The following is a 26,156-nucleotide window of genomic DNA, read 5'->3' on the forward strand; positions in this document are numbered from 1 at the left end:
TATCATGACGAGTTTGAAATTCTGCCTGTCTGCTTTGGAATATATGATTTGAGAATGAGAGTGCCTTATAGCGCAAAAATCTTTGCAAAGCAGAGTAACTCCCGCTAGTCTCTTTATTTCTATGATTTGCTTGGGTATCTCAATATTAGGGGTTGCTTTACTGTTTCTCCTTACACGGATAATACATCGTAGTCCGACAAGGCTTCTCTACTTAGAAGCAGCGTTGGTTTGTTCTCCATATCGCTTCTTAAGTTCCTCAATGGGTACCGGAGAAAGGAACAAGCTCATGACGGGTATTCCCCTCCAACGTGGTTGGCCTTCGATAGCTCTTTCAAACGGGGTTTTCATAATCTCAAAATCATCATCATTACCATCACCACCGGCGCCGGTGCCGCCTAGCTTCGTCTCCTCAATAATAGTATTGCCATCGTTTCTAGGTCTTTCCTTAAGCTCCTCGCTCAACGCGATGTATTGGAACCATGTGACGCGCGCATCGCCGTGCCTCTTCCCCAATTCGCGCTTCGCGATTTCGGCTATCGAGACCAACTTGCCGGTGTCGGGGGCTTTGGCGCGCAAAACGACTACGCCGCTCCCCCTCCCCGTCTCCGTCTCCGTCTCCGTCTTCGTCTTGCCAGCAGCGTGGTCGGTAAGGTGTTGGAGGATGGAAGCGACTTTCTTCTGGATCTTGGAAGACGATATGATGGAGTGCACGCGGACGTCGTATTTAGACTCGAGGGCTTGGAGCATTTTGACGTCCTCCTCGGACGACGACGATGATGATAGGTTGAGGGTCGCCTCGAGCTTAGCTTTCTTGTTGGGCGCGGCCAGCTCGGAATCGGCGCGCTTCCTCTTCGTCGGCGAGTCGGTGATTTTGTTGCCCCTTTGGGGACCTCGTGGGGCATTCATGTTGCCGCCGGCGAAGGGTAAATGGTCGTCATCGACAGGTATCGCGGAATAATGTTGACATTCGCAGCATTTGTCGGCTTTCGGTGGGGTATATTGTTGTATTGTTAAATTTGACGAGGAATTACATAAAATCCTAGCTGGGTTTACTACATAGTACATAATATCAGATGCCAAGGCAGTGGAGGCACGATTCATATCGATAACGCTGGTTAGGTTAGGTAGATACCTCTACCTATGTGTGGAGCCATTGGTATTTCACCATAAATAAAGTGCTTACCAAGTAGGTACAGTAAAACCTGTCCATAACGAATCTACGATATAACGAATACACTCTATAACGAATTTAGACCTTTGATTTTTCCAATTCGTTATGGACAGGTTTTACTGTACATAGGTAGGATCTTTCTTTCCGCATAAAAGGGATCTGGTCCCTTATTTTCACATTATATCTACCTCCTACCTACCTAAGGTAAGGTACCTATATTCAACCATATTTCTTGTGTAATCATATCATGGCCGATGAAGTAAAATACATTGGTTTAAAAAACAATACCATATCGTGGGCTATTAGCATCTTAAACCCTTTAAATACCTGGTCTGATTTGAAAAGAGTTGGACTTTGATCTTCCCACTTATCAACATGGCAGTATGGGACCATTGTGTCGAGTTATCAACGAACAACGAAGAATTCTTTCTTGGCTGACACGACAAGCTCCACGACTCAAACACATTTTGAGACGAGGACAAATCCGTAAGTGGTTGATCTGAGCGTCCGGAACTTATGGCCCTGTCACCATCATGCAGCCCAGCTGTTGCCAAGAACGAACTAGGCTACGTACTTATGCATTGAAGGTATCATATGGATAGAGTCATGATCGTCATCTCAAGTCGTGTCCATGATCTACTTCCACCAATCAGAATAATCTTCTACTGTATCTACTATCGTGGAGACATGTGTAGTTGTTTTAGTATATGTTCGATATACATGACTAGACTCGAATTCTACTATGTAGAAGGTACAGTATACAATAAGCTATTAGACAAGACGTGCATCACAGACCGACTATTAAACCGCTCATCTGAACCCATTTCACCTAGCTCTAAGAAGAAACGTTCTCGGCAACGTGATGTATTTCATGTTACAGTAATACGTAGGATATACTAAAACTTCCGATCGCCCACCAATGGTGTCCAGTTACAGCCTGCCATGTTTCAAGCGACCAGACGCATGAACTAATGATGTATGTCTATAAATATGTCTAGGTATTGGAAATACGTACGTACATACCTACTTAGGTCCCTGCTTACCTAGGTACTTTGCACATTCATTATACTTCTAAAGCCATAGTAAAACCACGCCGCTTTTAGCTTGAGCTTGCTTGGAATTTACATAGTATCTCGTGCAGCTTTGCCTTGGTAGCCTGTAGGTACCTAATGTACATTTCCACAAAACACGGCTCCCTTCATGACTATTCCCAGGTGATATTCTTGTGCGTACAATAGGGACTGCGTTATTCCTAGGTTTATCGAGTCATACCTAATTCGTAACAAACATTAATCTCTACTGAGTGCCTTGAAATACCTAAAACCGTATGAGTTATTGTCCCGCCGAAAGACGGCTAGCGTATGTCGACGTTGATAGGCACACCCGCACCCACACTCCCACACTCCCACACAACCCGCGCACATATCTATATTAGCAAAAACTAATCCCCATCTTCCAACAATCACCACTAGAGCCTATCATACAGCTCAAAGGGTCAACCAAATCCAACTCGGTCCCATAGCTCAGTTGGTTAGAGCGTCGTACTAATACTGATCGTGATTCAACGATAATATCTAGTCCATGCGAAGGCCGGCGGTTCGAGCCCGCCTGGGACCATTCCTTTTGCATTTTTGTTACTTGAACCATGTTCGCAATGTCGAGGAAAAGGTTTCTCTCTCTTTTTCTTTTTTTTTTTTCTTTTTTTTTTAATCATTCACCCTAAGAAAAGTGTAGGTACCTAGGTACTTGTGCCTACCGCCTCATTTTTTTTCAAAGATATTCCAACTTCCCCATGCAATCGATATTACCCCCTCAATACTAGAGAACTCGTGCATTTCATATATCTTCGTTTCCAACTTTTATTAGAACCCATCTGGGAATTATTGAAGCCAGTCTTGTCGTTCTAATAGACACATTGATTACTAATCATGCTTAGATTGAATTATACTCACGCAGTAGGTACTACCTTGTTCAGTAGGAGGTACCTACCTAAACGTAAGATACCTCATGTATTACATAACCTCGGAAGGTTATTATCACGTATTCTTAAGATTCCTTTTTGAACTCATCCTTTTAAACCTTTCGAAGGGATGTAAGCACGGTGATTTGGGCTTTATCTTGTTTTATAGATAGGGATTCATGGAATCTAGTAGGTGTCACCGCATAGCATAAGGCAGAGGCGAAAGGTAAGGAAATAGCTTCATCATTCCGTAAGAAACTCGATGTCATGGAAACAATTTAGTTACCGAATAAAAAAATCCATAAGATTATAGCTGCTATAGGCATTATACACGTCCATTAGTTTATTTAAAATCACGACCGACCTCCCTCTTACTTAAATTATTTCTTACGACCTCCATCACCATGTACAAGGTGTAATGTGTAGCCTCTTCCAGACGTATTGGGACGACACAGCTATTTGGTAGGAACAAGTTCTCCGTCTTGGCTAGCATGAGTGTTTAGACCTAATATCAACTAGAATTTTGCATACGTTAAACGTTAAACGTGTTATCGTCTTGTATACCTAGAACGTGGGCCTTAGCTTTCAACACACAACTCCTTAAATCCTACCCTTTCTATCAGTTCGTTCGGTACTGTTACGAAACCAAAGAAGGCCTTAATTGAAGATGACGTTATAGATTCCAAGACACGAGGGGCGTTACAGCAAGCTGCAAACCTTTATTATACATGAAAAAGTTTAACTCATGACCGTGACCGTTAGCGAAGTGTTAGGATGAACATACGTGTGCCACTGGGTGAAACTAGATAAACGAACGGCATGGCTCTTCTGCGCAGAGCTCTGACCTAGCTAAAGAAACTCGGGGTTATGTATATTGAAAATGGTCTGGTTCGGGTGTTTCGTTCAAGATATTAATAATATAAAATATATATTGTACCTAGATAGGTGTTTTACTATCTTCACCATAGCGTAATTTTGAACTCAGTGAATAAATATATGTTGTAACAAAACTTTCGTCCGACTCTTGTTATACCCAGTAGTAGGTCAGCTAATATATATGCCAATTTATACGAATATTTAATCATTAGAACTATCTTCTTAGAGCCGCAGTTGCCTAACCTACATTGAGAATGTCTTGATGTATTTCAACGGCGTATATTTTCGTTAAGGGGCTATCGATACCCAATGAATAAAAGCGTCACCGCAGTAAACACTGAAACCCTGTACTATATTCGCCATCCAAGTCAACGTGAACAAGAAAGAGTTAATAGCCTCGTTATATGGAAAGCTAGACTCGCGTTGTTCTCGTGGAAGTTAACTTATCAGCGGTAGTAGGTAGAGAGAGCCTTACGAGAACAAACGAAGTGCCTTAGAGACTCAGACTAATCCAGTTTGATACCTACTGCGCCTTAGCCATAACCGTCGAACCCGAACAAAGGTAATATTCGGCGCAGATACGTTTTTCTACAGTTTGTCTCATATAAGCCATTGGACATGATATGGCCGAGTGACCGCAACAACTAGCAACTGTGTAGTTTAAAAAAATGTCTTTATTAGGCAGGGTCAGTTCCAAAGAACCCTCCGTCCCCTTATCAATATATTTGATCACGTGACACATAACATGTGTATATTCACTCTTCTTCCTGCTCTCCCACCTCCCACGAAGAAGGGGGGTTATTTGGGAACTCAAAGCAAAAGAATAGCAAAAGATAAGATGGTCCCAGGCGGGCTCGAACCGCCGGCCTTCGCATGGACCAGATACTATATCGATGAACCATGATCAGTATTAGTACGACGCTCTAACCAACTGAGCTATGGGACCGAGGTAATTCGGATTGAGATCCGATTGAACTGTTGGACCAGCTTGGATTTGGTGAATGTTTGAATTACTATGCTCACCTATGACCGTTTCATTTTTTTTTGTTGAAAATTTTCCATAGCCAATCCAATGTCCGGCTTTGAGAGATTTTGCCTCGTCGGAGGATTTAGTCTAACACCCTCATTGTGAGGTGGAACGCGCTAATCTATAGTGGGTATAGTCTCGGGTGACTTATCGAGCTAGGTACCTAGGTAATCTGTTATGGTGCTTTCAATGTATCGATGTACTATGTAGTGTATCATGTAATATCTTAGTGAACTTGTACAATATTTAGCGTGCTGTAAATCGTGATATTAGGTACCTATCCCCTATGCAAAGGTACATACCGGCCAGCCTTATGTTAGTGTTAGGTACATCAGGTAATTAGCTAAAAGCGGCCATGTAAGTTCCAAGTAACAGCTTTTCGTCAATTAGGTACTTCCATCTCGTCTGATTAATAAGTGTATCTTGCTCCCTCAAAAAAGAGGCATCCCATATCTGCCTATTGCTTTCCTTCTTAGGAATATACCGGCTATGAGACTTTGCCACTGCAACCCCTTCTTTTACGTGAGTCATAAAAGGGAAACCCGTTAAGGGTACGTGACTGTTACGTATATTCAATCGGAGATAACAGAGACTGGACGTCAATCATATATTTACATACCATCCGATAGTAGCACCTAATCCAAGTCCAATATCCAATATCTAATAACTTGTATTGTAACTTGGTAAATGCGCATGATATTTACAAGATCGTGCATGCATAAGGTATCTAAGTGAGCTGGCAGGCTGGTTCGGTACCTAATGTACACTTCCTAAAAGCCCCTTTACCTTGCAGCACAGACCGCTCCGAGATACGTACTGCATTTAACAGGTACATACGTTTCTTCTTGGAACGCAAATGGAATACCTAATCCCTGTCCGTTAGAGCAACTCGAATTTTGATTGATTTGGAAACACCCCTTGTCTAAAAGCCCAGAATCCCAAAATCCATCCGACGGACTTGTCGCGCAATCAAGTAAAAAAAACAACCCCAAGTGAATTTACAACGTGTATGTACCTAACTTACCACATTTACCGCCCTAGCTTCAGGCAGGTAGCCACCCACCCAACAGGGAACTAACTTATCACACCCAGCACACCTCACCCTCATAACAACGCTACAGCAAGTACATAGTACGCGTTAGGTAACCTACGACGCCTCCCCAAACCCCCAAACTCGAGGGAATCAGGACTTCCTTGCACCTTCGCATTTTCGCATCTCTGCAATCTGCAATCTGCAATTTTGCGTCCTCTGCATCTCGCACCCTCTAGAAATCTTACAGCCTTTTCTTACAACAATTTCATTTTTTTCCTGCACTTTCTGCGATAATCTGCCCTGTCGCAACAACAGAAAAAAGAAGAGAGAGAGAGAGAGATTCGCAGCAAATAATAAATCGGCTTTCTTCTGCCTTTTTTTTACTTTTCTATTCACGCGTTCCTTTGCCGACTTTAATAACCTTGCCCCCCGTCGGTCGCCGTCATTACACTTTATTCTTCATTCATTTTTTTCGCCCTTATTTTATTATTATTATTATTTTTTTTTTTGTTGTCTCGGTCGCATAAATCGCACCCTTGATGATCATCATACGCGCATTCTAATACCAACGCACCGTCCACGGTATCTCCATTTGATACTGTTTTTACTTGCGCTCATTGTCCCTTTTTTCGCATCTTGGTCTTTTTTTTTTTTTTTTTACCTAAAAGACATTATTGTTTTTATTATTGTCGCCCGGTCGCAAAAGTCGTTTTTAAGATAAATCAACCTTACACACACACTATTACTATTAATTACGCGCAATCGTTTTTACGACCATTTGCGTTGCGCCTGTTCTGTTATCAGCCTGTCGTCGCGCATTCCATCGTCTTACAAGCCTACTACGAACCTGACTCAGATTGAGTTTCGTTGGGTTTGACCGTGGCCACATCAGCAATAGGCTGCTCCTTTTTTTTGCGCATCGTCGACCCATCAGAAGCCCGCGTCCTTCTCATTCGATACGTGTGGCTTCCTTGCAGCCTTGATCCTGTTTCTTTGCCTTGGTACTAGGTAGTGATTGCCTCTAGGTACTTGCAAGTTGCGCCTACTTGCTGCTTAGCCTTAGCACTAGGACCAATTCATTAGCGTGCGTCGTCAGGCTAAACAGGTGGTCGCATCCGCCGGCTGAGCCGACACCCCGATTTTCCAACTGCACACTCTGACAACTTTCCCACCTGCCGAGCTAGGGAGGAACTAAGAAACAACCTTGGAACTGGGGAACATTAGGAACTAGGTACCCACGCCCCCCTGCACCTGCAACCCATTCGTCGTTACGTCAGCCTTGCCTTCCTATTTGGCGGTCTCACCTCTAGCGATAGGTTTCCCCTTCCACCCCCTTTTTTTAACAACTTAATTGTTGCGCATCAGCCCGGGTCTGCTCTATCCGCGCCCCGACCACGTACAGCCGTACAAAACCATCAACTGCGCAACAACGCCCTTGGTGCGCAAAACATTAAAATCTCACCTTTTCCCTCTCGGGTATGCTCATGTTCCGATTTTGGATGTCAGATTCGAGGGGAAGCGACAAAACTTTACAAGTTGAACAGCCTATGCTTGATTTTAGCAGCAAACCGTTCCAGCCTTGGGTGTCATCAGAGTCGCCGCTTACTACCGCGGCCGCCACAGCCATCCCTACAACCCCGAGGCGGCGCAAGCAGAGCAACGTCGCGATAGCGTCGCAACCCGTTGCTTCTTCACCCGCGCTCAAGCGCACGAGGACTGATGATGATGATGACAGCGAACGCCTCAGGGCGCGCAAGAAGGTGGCTTTGTCGTCGGTAAGGGAAGGGAGAGGGCATGCACCGAAATCCGGATCGGATAGGCCCGATATGGATCGAGCTAGAGATGCTATCGAGCAACAGTTTAGTCTTGAGATCTTACTCAAGCACGACGAGCTACGCTTGATTAATCAAGAACTTGCCAAATGCCAGGTGGCTTTGGAGCAACTGCGAAGGTGTCATCTAATTCCGTATCCACAGAACGTTCCCACTCCGGAACAAATGGTGAACATAATGAATGGGTCAGGTGCAGCCTTGCAGCCGAAGATGGGCGAGAAGTTGCCTCAGTGGGCACCCCCCTTTGGCGTTACTGAAGGTCCGTACGCGCGGCACTATGCCAAGTGGCTCATACCCGATCCCAAGTTCGACGGCATCCAGCCTGAGGCCCACGTGCAATCCGAGAATTCAAGATTTAGGAATTCGGTAGACGGTAGATCGACAAGAAATAGTTATGCTGAGTTAGGTGCGTCCCAGGGTAGAGGTCGACCGGTAAGGGGTACGGCGGGTCAGAAACTCCAAGCCTTGTCAAGTGGTTATCCACCTCCCAAGGACAAGAACGGACCTTGTGTCCTGAAGCGATCCGACGGGAAGACCGTAAAACTTGTGTGCCTTGACTGCCATCGCGAGAACTTTTCGAGCACGCAGGGGTTTATTAACCACTGCCGAATAGCGCATAAGAGGGATTTCAAGAGCCACGAGGAAGCTGCAGTGCACTGCGGCCACCCTATCGAGGTTACCGAGTCTAGTGGTGCTGTAGGAGAAGAGAAACCCGTTGTGCAGAGTGCACCTCCGTCCGGTCTTGTCCATCCGTTTGTGCGGGAGAAGGCCATGTCCGAATCAGAGGCTTGCTTCTCAGTTGTGCGTCGTATCCAGGAATCAATAGAAATGTACAACCGGGGTCAGCTACGCGGTGTTTCGTCGATTCCCGGTGAATCCAAGAGTTCTCAGCCGAAAACCTCTCGAAGCGCACCAGCAGCAACTAAACAGCAGCAGAACTTCTTACCTTCAGCTGATTCACCACATCTGTCTCGCTTGCTTCAGAGCAGAGGATTCAACGGCAATCTAGGCGAGTTAGTCAGTGAAGCTAAGGCTAAGATCGACCTCGACCAATTCTTTTCCCCAGATGATGAGTTGGATGAGGTTGATACGGGCAGTAATAGCGCCGAAAATGCCGCTGCGCATCAAGCACCATCTCTTGTGCGAGTCCCGGTAAGGGCTACGATGTCGCCCGCTGTTGTTGCAGTTCGGCCACCTAGTAGCAAAGGCCACCCTTCGCATATTCCTTATGCCACCCCCGTCCCAACTCCGACTCCCCGAATCATATCAGCTCCTCAGACACAGATGCTTGTAGATGACGACATATTAGACGCGGAGTTAAGCCCACACACCGCCGTCAGCAATAATGCGCCGTCTCTTGTTAGTGACGATGGGGAGTATGATGACTCGGAAGCCGACTCTGAGATGGAATCAGATGTCAATGATAGCATCGGGGCACAGTCTATATCAGATGTCGACGAAATTGATATCGACGAGGAGCATAGCGGCGCACGTTCTATTCGCCACCATCGTGGCTCTACCGATGCAGGATCCGGGACAACAGTACGCCTACGCAAGGATGACAGCAAGCATGTCACCTTTGTGAGCCCCATCAAGGGGAATGGAAATGAACACCAGAGACGGGGTCGGAGGTAGGATACGATGTCCCTAAAATGGATTACATGATGAAATATTTTGGCGCGGACTGGTCGGTTGGCGGTCAAGGAGTCGTGTCAAATGAGTTGCTTTTAACGTTGGACTATACCGAATTCGTTTATGATCACTTTTACTATACACCTTTTATTACACGATTGCATTTTCGAAATTCCTTTTTTTATCAGAGATGTATCCTGAGGAGCACGTCCTCTGGAGACTCATGCGGAACATATTTGTTAGGCTACGAAGTTGTTTTGATCAGCGTTTTATCACGGGAGCACGGCGGCGTCGGGTTGATAGGGGTCAATTTGAGATTGGTAGAGGCTAGAGGGCATATTCAGTGCGAGAGGAGGCACTGACGGTTTTGATATACCTATCCTCCACAGCGCGCAAGCCAGTTAGCAGAACAATTGTTTTTACGAGAGCTTGCGAGACAGGCTGAATAGAGACAGCCATTCCTGTATCTATAATGGCAGAAACTGTATAAAGACACGGTTGAATATTGAGAGCTTGCGCAAGCAAACGCAATTCGGCTCTGCAAATGATAACTTTCCACGCTCGGCCCCTGATGATGAGAGTATTGTTCTACGGTGTTGAAGTGCCATGAAGCTTTTTATTGTGACTATGGCGCCTAGACGCCCCTTATGTATCATTACATCAGAGATTCAAGTGGCGGTTAGTTTCTGAGGCTTGAGTTCCTCCAGGATCAGATACATACGTGCTCGTACCTACACTGCTAGGTAGATTAGAGAAGTGTTCAGTCCCCTATAATACATGTACGAATAGGGACGTAAGTTAATATCAAAGAGTTGATTGGACTGCAATGCGACGAGTAGGCTTCCAAGGAGAAATCCCCGGGTTCTATCTACCTAGGTAGATTAGGTAGATACCTCTTAAATGCGCACACCACGCGCACAATATCGTGCCGTTTCATCTTGCAGATCGGATCGAATCGGATCGAATCGATCGAGGGGGAATAGAAATCCCTCAGTCTCTGCATTGGTGGAAAGATTTGCTGGCACAGGCTGGCTGGCTCCCTTACCTTGCTGGTGTATTGTATTGTACATTACATTATTCGTACCTAAGTAAGGTATACTACTGGTCTTCCTTAATGCCTTCCACCTTCACGCGCATATGTAAGTCTTCACGCAATGGATCATCAACAACAACACGGTGGATATCCCCCCATTCATCACTTTAACAGCTCTGAGCGCCTGACCGTTCGTTTACCTATCAGGTACCTAGGTATCTATCCTAGCAACCTGCCTACCTAAGTTAAGTACCTAACATATTTCCCATCCAGGGGACGATTCCAGTTCAACAACAACTATTTCATTTTCACGGATATCTTAATCTTACTTCAGCTTAGTTTACATATCAGGTAACTAGGTTAGGTACCTAACCTACCTGAGTGAAATAAAACATAAGGCATAATAATAATATCCAATCCCATATAATATCCACGTCCGCGATAAATGGATGGCATGGGGTTCTGTTTCTGTTTTGAACTCTAGAGACGATAAAAAAAACGAATGTTAACCTCGCTCCGAATCTCCTCTCCTTATCCAGGTATTTAGTTGATCCCGCCCTTCCGAGTGGTCGGAATGCACACTCACACACATATACGCACCCGTCGGCGAGAATTTTCAAGAAAAAAACAAAAAAAAACATAACGATACACGCTATATATCGCTATATCAGCCCAACTTCCCTAACCCTAACCCCCTCCTTAGAAGCCGCAAACGCAACTCGGTTAGGACTAGCAAGAAATCAGACAACGGGGGTTTAACCAGGAACAGAACACATGAAAGGAGATCTTAAAAAGGCCCCGTTCGTAGTTCATAGGGAGGAAAACACCATTAGTCGTTTCTATATACAGCAGTAGCAGCGGCAGGAGTAGTCGTAATAGTAGCAGTAAAAGTTCAAGAAGAACAAAACACTACCAAAACCAACAACAGCCTTTTTACTCCTGTCCGAAACCCATCGTCTCCTCGACCGCCGTCGTTAACTTGTTTTGCAGCTGCTCCAACGATTTATACGGGGGCAGATCTAGACGATTAAAGCTATGTTGATGTTAGCGTTATATATCCTATTTCACATACATCATCTACGCTGAATACGTACCAAGTGTGTGCCTTTGGTAAATTACCAACTTCGCCCGCTTTCTCGATGGTAAACCTCCTTGGGCCATCGCTGCCTTGAAGATCCTTGAAACCGTTGACGGGGATTCGCGAAGTACCCGTCGTGAACTGCAATAATCTGCTCTTCTGCTCGCCGTCCCAGCTCCGTACCGTTTGCCAGAAGAACTGGATGACCTCGTCGCTTTCCGTGTAGCCGCGGTAATCGGTGTGCTTCTTCCAGTCGTCCACATCAATATCGGCAATACCACCAATTAGTAACTCTAATTCGCGCTCATCGAAGACGTTAATTAGGTCCTGGGGGATAAGCTCGTGGAATCCTTCCTTAAAGGCCTGGAATTGCTCCGAAATACGCTTTTCAATGCGCCACTTCACCATGAGATCTACATATTCCTTCTTGTTCTCGTTCGTGACGTCGATATTTCGGCCGTTAGGGATGAGATCCTCGACTGTGACAACACCGAAGCGCTCGTCCTCGGTGGAGAAAGTCTGCTCGAGTATACCGCCCGAGATATCATTGTCAAGCATCCACTGCAGACTTCGATGGAAATCTGCGTCCACGCCCTCCATGTCGGCAAGGACCACCGACTTGCCTAGAATCATCTTATAAAGCGCTCCAATAAAAAACGCGTCCAAAAATCGGCGATGGAAGATGGCGAGGCCAACCACACGACCAATGAACTTGAAGTAATTCAAATGCTCGGGGTTGATACCCGAGTGCGGGTTGATCTGGAGGGTGTAGTTATCGTGTGCGGAATATTCGAAAAGGCAGTAAAAGGGGTTAAACATTTCATGCGATAATAAGAAAAAGAACTCTCTAGAAAGACCACCATAATCTAGACCATCTTCGCCATCGAACTTAATCATTAGGCGCTTCTTCAGGTCCGTCGCGGATTGTCTCGAGATCTCTGCGAACGAATCCTCAAATATATGAGATCGTCGCACTTTCATATGACATTGTCCTGAAAGTATTCGCATGGCAGGCTGCGAACGGAAGTAGATCAGCTTCCTTCGGAAATCTCGCTTATACTGCGGCACATTCTGGTCTAACGAGGACGGTAGTCGTGGGTCATCCCATGTCGTCGTTTTGGTATTGTGATCCACGAAGTAAACGCGAGCCGTGTTGGTTAATCGCATTTCCCACCCACTCGGCAGCGGGCCAAGTTGCGAGACCGGCTGTTGCTGTATAGTTCCGTTAGAATTATTTTGGCCACCGTACATCCTGATATATTGCTGTCGGCGAGGATCCACCCATGTCGTAGTTCGGGTATTATGATCAACGAAGTAAGGTCGACCCTCGGGTGTCCAACGTTGTTCCCAACCGGGCGGAAGCTCACCAGTGCCAGGACTGGTAGCCCCGGTGTGCATCAGAGTGCTTTGGCCGGGGCTATGGGTCGAACCGCTACTAGAAGCTGGCTGCTGTTGCTGTTGCTGTTGCTGCTGAAGGGTTGGAGAGTTGGCTCCGGTACGATCTTCGGGTAGGGTTCTGTTCTGATGCCTTTGACGCTCAACCTGGGTAGCTGCTTCTCTTTCGCCACGGTTCTCTGCCGAGGTGCCGGTTTGAGTCGGCCGGTTCCAGCTCGTGGTTCGCGTATTATGATCTACATAGTAAGTTCTCCCTAGATTATCTTCGCGCCGCTCCCAGCCAGCAGGTAGGCGGCCTTGGGCATCTTCAAAGGGACTCATCTGGGCTGCGGGTCGAGCCTGTGCACCGTTGCCATTAACAGCAGGCGCATTTGCGCCGTTAGGCCTGAGCGGTAAAGCCGTCTGTGCACCTGGCGCAAGCCCGTTTGGACCTGATGCGGAAGACGTTGGGCGATCGGAGGCACTAACGGCACTAGCAGTAGAGGCCTGGGGGGCTAAGGACGGTCGGCTGGAGCTCGCTGATGAAGGTTGTTGTTGTTGTATAGGGCGGGCAGGTGTGGTGAGGTTTGTAGAGAGGTTGATTATCAACTTTCCGTGAACGACGAGGTTATCGGTAGACTTCTTCAAATCCCGTGTAAGCATCTGATCTACGAAAGAAAAACGTTAGCCTAGAATGGGAGAAGTCTGGATTTCAACAAGAAGATTCATAGAAAGAGACTTATGCGTACCATCGGCGCCGTCTACTAATTCAATAACGTCCCCGATCCTGACATTGATAACCCCTAAGAAGCCTTGATCCTTTTTCTTGAACTTCTTTTGGTCAAATACTTGCACTGCTAAGATACTGTCTTCGGTTGCTCGACTATAGACTCGGTAAGTATACGGGCTAGTTGTTCTGTGCGAGAAGCGGATGCGTACAAATCGAAGCTCTCATTCCAATACGGGTTGAGTGTACGTTTAGAAACGGCCGTGGTCTTGGTTTGTTCGCCATTGATAGTGGCTACGGCAAATGGGTCGGGGAGACCTGCATTTCAAGGGATAGGTTAACAACAACTTGGACACTATGGATCATTATGAACCATAAGGATTTGACAGCGATGATTAACATACGGAATACATCTCGCTTGTACAAGCCGTCAGCAGCGATGACTAGGAGAAACAGGTAAGTATCTACGGGTCGCCAAGCGTGGTGATGGAGTTGGAGTTGGTATAGGACGCACTCGTGACTCGCAGATTCGGTTGGCTGTAGAGACAAAGAAGGGAAAAAATCAATCGAAGTTAGCGAACAGATTCATCAAATTGTAGCCATAAAATCATTTAAAAAATTCGCATAAATGACATGGTTTTCTATGATAAAGGGTTCATGATGATGATGATGATGATGAATTCAAAACTCACGCCGAAGGCCCTGGCTCAGTACGAGTTGCAGTCATATTACTATAGTAAATAGCTGCTTCACCGTTTGGAATGAAGTCAAAACGTCTCACACTCTCATGACCTTCTTGGTAACCCGGATCCCACCTTGGGCGTCCCCGTTCCAAAGGAGGGGTTCCGTCCGCGTTCGGTCAACGGTGAATTTGTAATTTGAATGAAATGGAAAATAATATATTTTTTCAATTCGATAGGTAAAATTATCTGTGATATTCTTTTTGGTTTGGTCGCGCTGTGCCTAGGTAATCTGAGTTTTAGTCGAAGTTGAATTAAATGGTACGGGGGAATTGGATGTGAGCCTCGTGGAGTCTTGATGGTGGTAATAGCCACTAGCTAGCGGGTTGAAAAAGGTATGAGGTTAAGGCAAGGCAGGTCGTAGTGGGTTCCAAGGTTAAGCATAGGAAGCATAGGATAGGTTCATACCTTAAGTGGGCAGTGACCGTAGTGGCCGTAGTGGCGTATCCATCATCCCTAAATCAGACCCGAGCAGATAGAGGGACCTAGGTAGGTAGTATCATGTACCTAACACATTTACACTAGCACTAAACGCAATACACCATAGCGCTGAATCAATCCGGTCCAATAGCTGCCGTAACTTTTTACCTGAGGCTGTGCAAAAAGCGCTAAGAAACAGGATAATGCATGCAACATCTCCTAGGCGAAAATATTCACGTACATCCAGATATCTAATACCGCTTTTTACAGCTTAATTGGTAAGCATGTTCAAGTATTTATGAACAAAGCGCTACTAACTCGAGTACCCATCGTCTGTACCTACTGTAAGAGTACGTGTACCCAGGTATTCGAGGACAATCTGTAACGCGAGAGGTACTGAATACAAAGGAACTTGATACACCCAGTAAGAGGTACCTACTACCTTATACATTTTCATCATCGTCTGAAGTTGTTACCGTACTTTGTGTTTTCATTAAAATAAATCACTGTACAACTATCTTATGCAAAATACCGTGCTTTTTCGCTAAACCTTTAAACATTGCCCATTGAACATCCAGCTTCAGCTAACAATCCCTATTGCTTTTCTACTATGGTAACTTCAAGCTTACCTAGGTCATTTCACATACCTACATACGTACTACTACTACCTTAGTCCTACATACATAGGTACTACCTAGGTAGGTACTTAAGGTCTAGGTACGCATTCCATTACTTTGGATTACATGACGCGCGCAGACGAGCTGATAATACCATCTTCTCCTATTCGACAGCCCTCATAAAAATGCCACCCAGGGTCTAAGCCTCGGAGGGGAAGTACCTAGGAAGCCTAGGGTAATACGGCAAACACGTACGGTCAGGAGACTTTCTGGTTTTACAGATCTGGGCCGTGCCGTTACCCGGTGTGTGTGTGTCTCTCTCTCTCCTTGTGCTGGGTATAGATTCTATACATGCCCGCCTACCTAAGGTAAGGCAAGGTAATAAGAATGCTCCGGAAGACATTAGGGGTAGTGGATAAGAGAAATATTATAAATCAGAAAATAATAAAATAACTTACTTACCTACCTAGGACGACCCAACTCTTCGTCCTTTTGTTTTGCATGTAACCATAGCCATGGCCGATATCTGATATGATATATTATTACATATATTATAAAGGTAAGTAAGGCCACCTTAGATCACCGAGTCGCATTTATAGAGTTCGACGAACTACGAACAAGGAATATACCAAATGGACGGTTATTATCTTGATGTCAACCATCATTTTCATCTGTCATAACTAGCAATTACATAGGTAGGTTATAAAAAGGGGGGAGCCTTTATAAACCCCCATTAGCGCTCCCTCCTCCTGTTGAAAAATACGTACGTCGGGGGAGAAAAAAAGCATCTTTCGGATTGCATTTCTTTTCCTTGTCGAAGAGTTTCGTTAAATCCACAAGCAGAAGCGCATATCGTTCCATCGAACCGCCAATCTCCTTAGATCAGGCGTTTATGAATACTACATCCTCTCTTGACGTCTCTCAGGTTGTTATTATCGTGCCTGGGCAAATATGCGACCAAGGTCAGAGTACCAAAAAAAAAGCTCCATGTGCCTGTCCTTTTTTTCTTTTTCTTTTTTCTTCTACGGTTGAGTCTCGCCTGGAAACGCTCCCTTGGGTTTTTTGGACATGGAGGTGGAAGGAGAGAGAATAATGAAGCACGCCCACCTGGCAAACGTTGCGCCATACCTGCGGAAGTCGGGTGGTCTAAGTTAAGTCCTGTATGCATTCCACATACCCAGTTGACATCGTCTGCCAATTCCTATAGAACCAAATGCCATAGGCAACCACATTTCCCTTGCGCTAAGAATCATGACCCTTTTTTTTTTATCTCTTCCTTCTTCACACTTTTGCCATCCTCAAGCCTCTCAAGGGCCCGGAGCTGACAGACTTAAGAAAACGAGCTCAGCCAACTTCAGTAAGGGTTGAAACCGCTGCCTCGTGCTCGACCCCTATAACCACCTCGGTAGAAGCCACCTCGCGGCGCATAGCCGCCTCTTCCACCGTAAAAGCCTCGTCCCGGGCCGCCGAATCCTCCACGGCCGCGGCCACGGCCACGACTTAGCCCCGGAATATTAGTTCGTTTGGGGGTGACTTTGATATTACGTCCTTTGAGAACGCTGTCGTTAAGCACCAACGCTTGGGCAACAAGGCTTGGTTCAGTAAACTCGACGTACGCATAACTATACGAAAAGCATTCAATGTTAGCTTACGCTTAAATAGCATGAGATGGGTTTGCAGACGTAGAGCGGAGTAGTCTTACCCCTTGGGCTGGCCAGTAAACTTGTCCAGTAGAATAGTGACGCGGTTAATAGAACCACAGCTCTGGAAGTGAGCTTGTATCTCCTCGGGGGAGACCGAGTAGTCGACATTACCGACGAAGATACTGCGGCTGTCGACGTCGGATCTGTCTTCTGAGACCTCTTGTCCTCTCTCTTCCAGCGCGGCATGCATCTCGCGGAGCTTAGCCGCTTCCTGCTCCATCTCAGCAACGCGTTTCTTCATTGCTGAGATCTCTTCCTATGCGCAGACATTTCCCATTAGCCAATACGATCTAACAAACATCCCTCTCCTCTTGTATTACGTATTTCGATGGAACCGTATATACTAAGCTAGGATCGAAAAGGGGGAAGGGCGCACCTCATCATTACCCTCCTCGTTGACCATGGGGTCCTCTCCGGTGACATCGCGCTCGTCGTGATTCGCGTCCGACATGATGCTTGACGTGACTGTATTCCCAAGACACGTTAGCAAGGCTCGGCGGTATACGAGAGAGACGCGTAGATGCAAGACGAAAAAGGCGAACCTGTAAAAATAAAAAGAGAAAAAAGAAAAGAAAAGAAAAGATTAAAATAAAAAGACTAACCCCTCCCTAGCTTGGGCGATAGCCTTGTTGCTTGTCAAGAATGGGAATTTCCAATGGTAACGAATCCGGGATAACTACCGAAAAGATGGTGGAAGAGAAATTCTTATCAGCGATCAGCGACAAGATAGCATCCAGTTTCTTGTCTGTCTGTACCTAATGCTGCAAACCCCAAGAAAGCGCAAGGGTCGAACTTGGACTGGACTGGACTGGTTGGGGGGACCTTTTAGGTTGCTAGTTGTTGAAAATGCGCTAGAAACTGGGCAAATTAGAGATGCTTCCCGTTTCTAAGAGCTCTAAAAAAAAAAAAGCTGTAGTGGAGGTTAAACCATAGACCCATAACAGAGGGGATGCGTCCTTATGTAATCATTTTATGCACTTGCCTTGTCTGCAAGTTTTCTCTTTTTTTTTTTTTTTGATGTTGATGCGCCACTTCTTCCAAGGTTTTCCTAACGTTTTGACTCTTAGCAGCCTAGGTACATAAGGCATCGTAGGTGGGTCCAGTTTGGCAAGGACCAGACGGATAAGTGCGTTAGGTATACATATGCAAATACCAAAGGTAGCGAATTGAAGTACCTGTGTAACTGAGGTGTTCTTTCTTTATCACCTTCATTCAAGTCTATGAATTTACGTTTTTGGCATCAAGTTTGTATATAAATTGCGTTAATATACCTACCTTTAATGGCACGTACATACTAGACGTTATGATCTATTTACCTATAATGATATTTCTAAATACCTGTTACTCGAATAAAAACGAGTGTACTTTCATAATGTCGTTAAATATCCGTCAAGTATTATACATATCTGGTAAAGCATACGATATAAGTGAATTACCCTCGCCTTGGTTCCTTTACAAACTTCATATATATTTAGGTCGCTGCCACTGGCATGAATTGAATCACACACCACTATACCTAGAGTAGCTTAAGGAAATGTGCATATAATGGTATAAGAGCCCGTGGCGTATTGTATTGTTGTATTATCAAACTGGGCAAGTATAAGGATAAGTGGTAGAATCACATATAGAAGCAAACATCCGGCCCAAGTACCTTATAATAACTCCACATCACTTGGGTACAATAAGAAGTGTTTATAATAGGATTGTGCTGGTTGGTGGAATATTATCTTATTCTAGAAATATATTAACCAGTGACACCCATAGGACTCCTAAGCTGAGTATAATTAAACACTTCTATCTAAACAGTTAATTGCTAATACCAGGAACGACTATGGCACGTCTCAGGGGCAGTTCTATGACATTTTACTTTTATAAGACTCCCCTAGCCATACGGAAAAAGGGGAAAAGAGGGGGGGGGGGGGGGGGGGGGGTTAATATATACCAATACCAACTGGAAACTAATACAAGATCCAACTCAAGACTAGAATATAATTTCAAACGGCCCATCAAGAGGCCACGACCCATTCCGAGCAACAGGCTTCTCACTCCTGAGGACCACCACGCTCTCCACCACAACCTCAGTCGAACACCCAAACGTACCATCAGCCTTGAAAGTCGTCCCGTCCCAAGTGAACTGTGTATCAGACTTATCATCGCCCACATCCAAGCTATCCCGCCACGACCCGAAAGTCCTTCCGCCGCAGCGCCGCCGTCGTATTCGCCGACTCCGTGCGCAGCGGAACCACCGCGCCCCCGCGTATATGCACCGGGATATCCGCCCACCCCACCCGGTCCTCCGTCACGTTCCCGCCTCTCTCCCGGACCCGCCCCGGCGTCTAGAAGTCGTAGAACACGTCGCCCGGGAGGTAGTACGTTGCACTGGTGGAACCACCAGACGCCCAGCAAGACATCATAGCAGGCAACCCAACGACTTCGGCATACTGCCGACTAACATCAGAAGGGGCTGGGCCCGGCCAAGAAATAGAAATCCAGTACGCCACCGATGATGTTGTACTCGAGAAACTGATCACCTGAATCAGTTTGGCCTATATTGATGTCTTGGTATACATCAAGGCCAGCATCGTATATCTTTACGTGTAATCGGGTATCTATAGTATTTACAAGTAATTAATATCTAATTGTCTAGACTTTGACCTCGATATGAACAACATACCAGTCTGATACTCGACAAGCAACCTGAGGTCAGGTAGGTTTGTTCCGTAAATATTGCATGCGTCACCAGAGAGTGATAAGTCCGCAGTGAGCGTACCATCTGCGTCGACAATATTTGAAGCCGTATATCCTGGACAAATTCTCAATAGACGCTGAGAGAATACTAGCCACTAAGGTTACCAGAGCAAGTAGTAGCTTCATGGCGACATGGTCTACTGTATCCCCATCAAACGATGAGATTTAATACAACTACATTACGGACAAACGGACATTATAGTCACGAGCTGGCGGTCTCAACGCTGGAGTGCATAGTATGTATGTACCTAGGTAGGTAGCGACATATATCAATCCCCCCCTCTCCTATTGCCATACTGGACAGTTTTGCTAGCCCGGGTCTATGACAAAAGGGGGTTGCTATATAGTAGGCCAAGTTAAATGCCCTAACATAACATATACATTACCATATAATTACGAAGAAGCTCTAGCCAGTTAATAGGTGCAAATGAGTACAAGCGAAATAAGGCTTTAGGTTGATTGTTAAAGGAACTTAATTACCTGTCAGGTACGGATCTAGACACTGCGGCGTGGACGGCTGATCCATAAACAAACACTCCACTCAGCTTTATCACTCGAAACAGTGAATGAAAACTTGAACTTCCGGTATGATCACACATCTGGATATATGTTATATGTCTATGCTATCTCTTCTTATACATCAACGTTCGGATCAATTTTCCACACCGCACAGTTAGAAGTAACCGTGCCACCCTGCTTGTATTGAGTACTAGAGGTATCGCACTTGTCGATGGCCTCGCGGAAGATGCGGCCGCAGTTATCCGAGGGGCTAGGCCCGTCGACGGCGAAGCGGCAACCGTTCGTCACCGTGACCTGCAGCGTAAGGTACTCCCAGCAGCCGGCAATGCCGCCGGTGAAAAGGCACTCGGCTACGGTGCCCCCGGTGACGTCGATGTTGTTCAGCGTGTACGTAAGCGTGTGCTCGGCGTTGGCGTCGCTACCGTCAAGAATGCGGCCGTTGAAGTAGTCGCAAAAGGCGTTGACGCCGTCGATCATACTCGCCCGCGACGTTTCGGCACCGCTGTTGTAGCAGTGGAGACTCTCCGTGGATGGGTTCGGGCTTGGCGGCGTCGGGTTGGGGGTCGGAACAGGTGTTGGCGGGGGCGTTGGCTTTGATATTGTCTGTGTGCCCGATGCGCCGAAGTTTGGATCGACGTAGGTGGGCGCTGGAAGACCGAACTCAAAGGCACACTGATCATCATCTTCTTCTTCCTCTTCGTCCCCGGGCTCATCGCCCTTGGTATCCGTCGGCTCGGGCTTGGCCGTCGTTGGCTTCCCAGTGGGTGTTGGATCATTCTCTTCCGGTGGTGTCGGTCTGTTTGGTGGGTTTGGGTCGATGGGGTCAGGGAAGTCGTTGCCACCGTCCACACAGTCCAGCAGGCATGGTGCATGGCAGAAGATCAGACAGGGCGTTCCACAACCTGACTTGCAGATGGGTCCAGGTTTTCCCGGTTTGAATGTAACAATTGGGAATACTGCCGCAGCTGCAGTCGTCGAGCTGGATTTCGAGCTCGAAGAGGTAGTTGGGCGAGTAAAGGAATAAGGGTATGGCGGAGGCGTGATAGTTCTTGTCACTGGCGGATGTGTCACCCCCTTTGAACTCAACGGATTGGGGTTATCGGTGATGGTAAACGGAGGAGGCCGGATACTCTCCGTAACGTAGAACGTTGACAAGACGGTGGTGGCAGTATCCGTACCAGTGACTGTGTACTCCCACACGGGTATAGAGCTGACGACAAGCGGAGGAATATTGAGCGTTGTTGTCTCGGTGATGCGTGTCCAGCTTCCTGACGTAGACCACGCAACCTCCAATGATGTTATGTACGGAGGGAATGTAACGGTCGAGGGCGTAGCAAGCGGTAGAGGAGGGAGAATAAAGGTGCAAGGAGGCTCGCAGTTGATGATAGGTTCGGGATCCTTCCAAATCGAAGGGTCGATATACACGATCGAATCGCTTCCCTCACCCTGACCACCACTGTTGCCGCCACTGCCTCCCGGATCGCCTGTAGTCGCATTTCCGAGACCATCCGGGGTATTGCCGCTTCCCGCGCCGGAGAACAGATCAATACTCCAAATCACTGTGCCACCGAAGCAGTGACTGCTAGCCCAGGCTTTTTTCATGGCAATGGTCTCGAGATCGTCGTAGCCAACCCACTGATCGCCCCACACGAGGTATTTCATCATGGCCTGCGAGTCGAGAATTGGTTGAACTCCGATCTCCGGTATGACAATAGCTTGGATCTCCTGGAGTGACATGACGCCGCCGAAGTCCGTGCAAGCCGCCGGACGACTCGTTCCGCTCCACGTGCAACCGACCTTGTCGCAGTTGACGTTCGCCACGGTGTAGCCTCGGCCATAGTAGGCAAGGCCCATGTTGATCTTACTTGGGTCTACGCCGTCGTACCATAAAGGCAGAGTCCAGTTGTAAAGCTCGGGGATATTCGTCTGACCTATAATAATAGGCCCAATATCGTCAACGGTTTTGTCCCATGGACCGTGAAGATCATAGGATAACAGGTTAAAGTAGTCGACATAAGGCTGCATTTTGATGGGATCAAACCACCTCAAGTACCAGTAACTAGCAGGAATTGTGGCACTGATACCAAACGAAGTACCATAAGCGGACCTCATCTCTTGTAGTAAGGTAACGAAGTTTTCCGTATCCTCAGGTCTGCCAGCTCGATCCGGGGCACCGGGGTATTCCCAATCGATGTCGATACCTTGGAACCCATACTTCTGCATGAAGGACTTGACAGAAGCGATGAAAGTGGCACGGTTAGCTGCCGATGATACGATGTCACTAAACGTTGTTTGCGTTGGTCCCGGATCGTTAAAGTCCCAACCGCCAACGGATACCCAGGTCTGGAGGTTAGCGGTCTTGAGTGCTGTGAAGTCAGTGTACAGGGGTACGTCGCGACTGTCGACAGGGACGATCTCAAAAGTGGTCGGGTCAATGCTGACAAACGCAAGAATCAAGTGCGTGGGGCCTGTCGTGTTGATCTGGGACGGAGTGATTCGCTCGCACTGCCGAGAGTAAGAGTTCGAAACCTGATAGTATGCCATTGACCGACCCAGGGCCGAGCTTCCGCCGCAGCTGGGCGCACTGACTTCACTGCACGAGCCGAAACCTGCTTGGCAGGGAGCATACGGCTCTGGTGACGAGCAGAATTGGGAACCAGTCTGATGGAGAGCAAGGAGTCGGCCATTAGCTTCCCTATCAATAATCAATACCTTAAAAGAAAACACTCACACCACAATAACCGTAGTAGCTGCAACACACGTTCAGGGGACAAGACACATCCCCATTCAGACTATCACGACCGCACATGGCTGTCGCATTACCTAGAGCGTGAAGGTTAGTAACGGATCTCTGGAAACATGGGCAGGTTCGTAAAGACATACAATTACTGGTGCAATTTCCTTTTCCGCAGTTCTCGGGTCCATAACCACAACCGCCTTGGTTGTTACAGCATGATCCATCAGGACAAGGACTAGTTGCACTACACTGATTGGTATTCTGTCGTGCGAAAACAGCATCATTCGGGGTATAGTCCAGAATTCTTGATTTCCTCTCGCGTGGTCTGGAACTTGGACTACTTGCTGCCGTCGCCGACCGCGTTGAAGTTGGAACAGCTGAACTTGGTAGAAAACTCAACACTTGGTTGAGGTAAGGCACCACATGGACCTTGGCGAGTTTTTGAATATAGATGCGTGCAATATCAATAATAGGGAGCGGAGGGCTTTCTGACAATGTTTCAAATTGTTGTCGGACGGGTGAGACCGTAGTAATGTTGGTAGTCGTACTAGATGCATTTTCGCCAACTTGAGTGTGTAGGTTGAGCTCATCTCTGTACACTAGATCTTGGAAACCACTAGTATTTGTATAGTAGTTATACTGTATCTGCGAAGTAGGTAGATTAGACCAGTGTCATCTGGGAGTCCTATACATAATTACCTCATCAGCCGTCATGGGTCTCGCGTAGCTCATGACACTCCCGTTGTTGAAAACCAATGCGTATTTCATCAGAGGTGACTCATCAGCACGACCGAAGATGTTGTTAACATACGCTCCATTGCCATCTGACCACTCTACGTAGGCACCTGGGACGTCGTCTTCGTCCTACGTTAACATTAGCTTTGCTCATGTTCGACTAAGCGACATAATTATATTCCGGAAATTTGGCTGCAGAGGATCACTATGGACAACGTACATTCCAGGTTGTTTGGAACTTGAAATTAATCAGGGTTTGTCCCGGGCTAAGCGTCTTCAGAACGTTTCTCAAAATGTTATGAGACATGCCTTGAATATCCTACCATATATCAGTTCACTGTATAAACAGACGATTAGGGTTGATCCAATGAACGACGAACCTGCTCGGAATTGACTCCTGCACCCAGGGCTCTCATAGTAGAACTGCATTTATAGTTCTGCGGGGCACAATAGGTGTGTGCTCCAGCGCCTCCTTGCGTAGTTCTGATTTGTGTGAGTATATTCATATGCCGGACTTTAAAGGGGCCGGATGTGCTATATATGAGAATGATATACTAACGTAGCTGGTGGCCACTCATCGCAAGACCAGAAAACTCCAGCAGGCCCAGTGTTCGCCTGATTTGCGATGACGTTGTAGCCTGCCATGCCAAAAGTCACGCCATTCTAACCCACCGCGAGCTGTCAGAACTTGTGCTCCCAGCGGATATTAACGGACGGGAGGATACCGTCTGAGTAGATACAAAACAAGTTGGCCTCAGTATGTGAGAGAACAAGTTAACTTGCCTGGACCCATCGCTGGCCTGTATAACCACTGCTATAAGACGACCCTGCGAGCACCACTGGCGGTTGGTTGGCTCTCGGACAGCCGTTAGCCGGGTTGGTATACCAACCCCCGGGGCATGCCATATTTCTGCGACTGTTCTTGTTGGTTTCACTGGTGTCACTGATCTCAAAAGTCAGTTCGTACTTTGTTCTGTTATATGACATGTCGAATCACTGGACACTATTGTCCAAGTCACTCGGATTCAAAAATTCACAAGTTATTGATTTCAAATCTTACTATGAGCTTGTTAATAACTAGAACCAATTTTCTTGAGGGCAAAGTAAGTAGGGTAAAACTGACCAAGGTCAAAGTTATAAAGTTTTGGCCACCAGGAGTTCGTCCTGGATCTAACAATCCCAGGTTGCCCACAGCAGCGTTGCCAACTACTGGTAAGAGCGGGTTTACAGAATTGACATTAAGGCAGATGGACGGCAGCTTAGCACAATTGTACACAAGCGTCGCAGCTTGGCCAAAAACGCTATCTACAAGACATAGTTGTAGAACCAGTAGGCGAAAAATTGAAGACGGTGAAGGCGCCATCTTGTTGACCGGGCTGGATGAGTACGGCCTAACAATATGGAGTTTCAAGCTCAAAACTTTTGCTTGAATTGCTCTCAAAGGTAACAAAACAAGTGAGATAGTAGGACTCTAATTGAGAAACAGACATATACTTGGGGGTATCGTAGGATATTCTGTAAACCAAGATATCCCGTCCCCCCTTGCCGCGCCTCTCCCAAGCGCTTACACTTTCGAACACCATTATTATGACTAGCCCAAGACCCTTGTTCTCATTAGGAGGGTGTTGGTCAGGTTGCCTTCCCACGGCACCGTGAAAAGTCCGCGAATGATCCCATGATCCAAGTCGCAGGGCCTATAAAGGACCGCTTGATTTTGAATAGCCCCTAGAGCCTCGCAATATTTAGATTGACTATATGTGGACCCCTAGAGTAGAATCGACCTAGAACTCTTCGCCCTAGTCGTTTCTGGTGTTGGGGGAGGACAATTCCTTTTAGTTTTGATCCTCGATCCTTTAGATGATAGATCACGCATCATGGCAGACCACTTCATGAAGCTGTTCAGTCGGGCTGAGTGACAATCGCCCGATTGTGGTTGCACTGCGAGAAATCCTGACTTCATTTACGCCGTGGCTGCCGAACCATTGATGTGATGAGTCCGCCATAGAGACTAAGGAACCTCATAGCGAATTATCTCGCCCTGGTTACTGTGTGGTTATACCGAGGCGGAGCTCAATTTTGCTGCTATTGGCCAATTACGTCTAACTTAGCGCCAAGTCTTGCCAAGGACGGCAGGTGGACGACACACCTGCATACAAGGTAGCCCAAAGCTGCGTCTAACATAGCTTATCTGACA

General features: G+C 46.7%; 6 protein-coding genes and 2 non-coding genes across 8 annotated transcripts; 2 read left to right on the plus strand and 6 right to left on the minus strand.

Moving 5' to 3' along the window:
* Window positions 1-207: 207 nt before the first annotated feature.
* F4812DRAFT_460941 (uncharacterized protein) lies at window positions 208-906 on the minus strand (the record flags this gene model as incomplete). The annotated part of the gene is made up of 1 exon (XM_047937784.1): window positions 208-906. The coding sequence occupies one exon, from the start codon at window positions 904-906 to the stop codon at window positions 208-210; it is 699 nt and encodes a 232-aa protein (XP_047788277.1).
* A 1,777-nt stretch (window positions 907-2,683) lies between these two features.
* On the plus strand, window positions 2,684-2,788 carry F4812DRAFT_t110. The gene has a single exon. It is a non-coding gene; the product is annotated as a tRNA-Ile (tRNA).
* A 2,058-nt stretch (window positions 2,789-4,846) lies between these two features.
* Window positions 4,847-4,953, minus strand: F4812DRAFT_t114. Its single transcript has one exon. It is a non-coding gene; the product is annotated as a tRNA-Ile (tRNA).
* A 2,284-nt stretch (window positions 4,954-7,237) lies between these two features.
* F4812DRAFT_90943 (uncharacterized protein) lies at window positions 7,238-9,967 on the plus strand. The gene is made up of 2 exons (XM_047939531.1): window positions 7,238-7,298; window positions 7,433-9,967. Exon 2 carries the CDS (start codon window positions 7,546-7,548, stop codon window positions 9,532-9,534), a length of 1,989 nt encoding a protein of 662 aa, XP_047788278.1. The 5' UTR covers window positions 7,238-7,298; window positions 7,433-7,545; the 3' UTR covers window positions 9,535-9,967.
* Window positions 9,968-11,410: 1,443 nt separating this feature from the next.
* F4812DRAFT_465866 (HECT-domain-containing protein) lies at window positions 11,411-14,470 on the minus strand (the record flags this gene model as incomplete). Its single annotated transcript, XM_047938499.1, has 7 exons — window positions 11,411-11,597; window positions 11,659-13,684; window positions 13,766-13,899; window positions 13,956-14,061; window positions 14,148-14,186; window positions 14,258-14,280; window positions 14,436-14,470. The coding sequence occupies 7 exons, from the start codon at window positions 14,468-14,470 to the stop codon at window positions 11,498-11,500; spliced, it is 2,463 nt and encodes an 820-aa protein (XP_047788279.1). The 3' UTR covers window positions 11,411-11,497.
* A 2,311-nt stretch (window positions 14,471-16,781) lies between these two features.
* On the minus strand, window positions 16,782-18,246 carry F4812DRAFT_91086 (uncharacterized protein). The gene is made up of 3 exons (XM_047939532.1): window positions 17,600-18,246; window positions 17,223-17,479; window positions 16,782-17,142 (listed from the first exon to the last, which is right to left on the minus strand). The coding sequence occupies exons 1-3, from the start codon at window positions 17,672-17,674 to the stop codon at window positions 16,875-16,877; spliced, it is 600 nt and encodes a 199-aa protein (XP_047788280.1). The 5' UTR covers window positions 17,675-18,246; the 3' UTR covers window positions 16,782-16,874.
* A 1,313-nt stretch (window positions 18,247-19,559) lies between these two features.
* On the minus strand, window positions 19,560-20,097 carry F4812DRAFT_460945 (uncharacterized protein; the record flags this gene model as incomplete). The annotated part of the gene is made up of 4 exons (XM_047937785.1): window positions 19,560-19,664; window positions 19,720-19,832; window positions 19,898-19,920; window positions 19,994-20,097. The coding sequence occupies 4 exons, from the start codon at window positions 20,095-20,097 to the stop codon at window positions 19,560-19,562; spliced, it is 345 nt and encodes a 114-aa protein (XP_047788281.1).
* A 237-nt stretch (window positions 20,098-20,334) lies between these two features.
* Window positions 20,335-25,183, minus strand: F4812DRAFT_91267 (uncharacterized protein). Its single transcript, XM_047939535.1, has 9 exons — window positions 25,086-25,183; window positions 24,746-25,021; window positions 24,522-24,625; window positions 24,343-24,445; window positions 24,183-24,281; window positions 23,927-24,091; window positions 23,374-23,872; window positions 23,222-23,313; window positions 20,335-23,151 (listed from the first exon to the last, which is right to left on the minus strand). Exons 2-9 carry the CDS (start codon window positions 24,947-24,949, stop codon window positions 20,605-20,607), a joined length of 3,813 nt encoding a protein of 1,270 aa, XP_047788282.1. The 5' UTR covers window positions 24,950-25,021; window positions 25,086-25,183; the 3' UTR covers window positions 20,335-20,604.
* Between the last annotated feature and the right edge of the window lie 973 nt (window positions 25,184-26,156).

Source organism: Daldinia caldariorum, assembly GCF_022478825.1.
Source record: "Daldinia caldariorum strain CBS 122874 unplaced genomic scaffold F4812scaffold_13, whole genome shotgun sequence".
NCBI lineage: Eukaryota > Fungi > Ascomycota > Sordariomycetes > Xylariales > Hypoxylaceae > Daldinia > Daldinia caldariorum.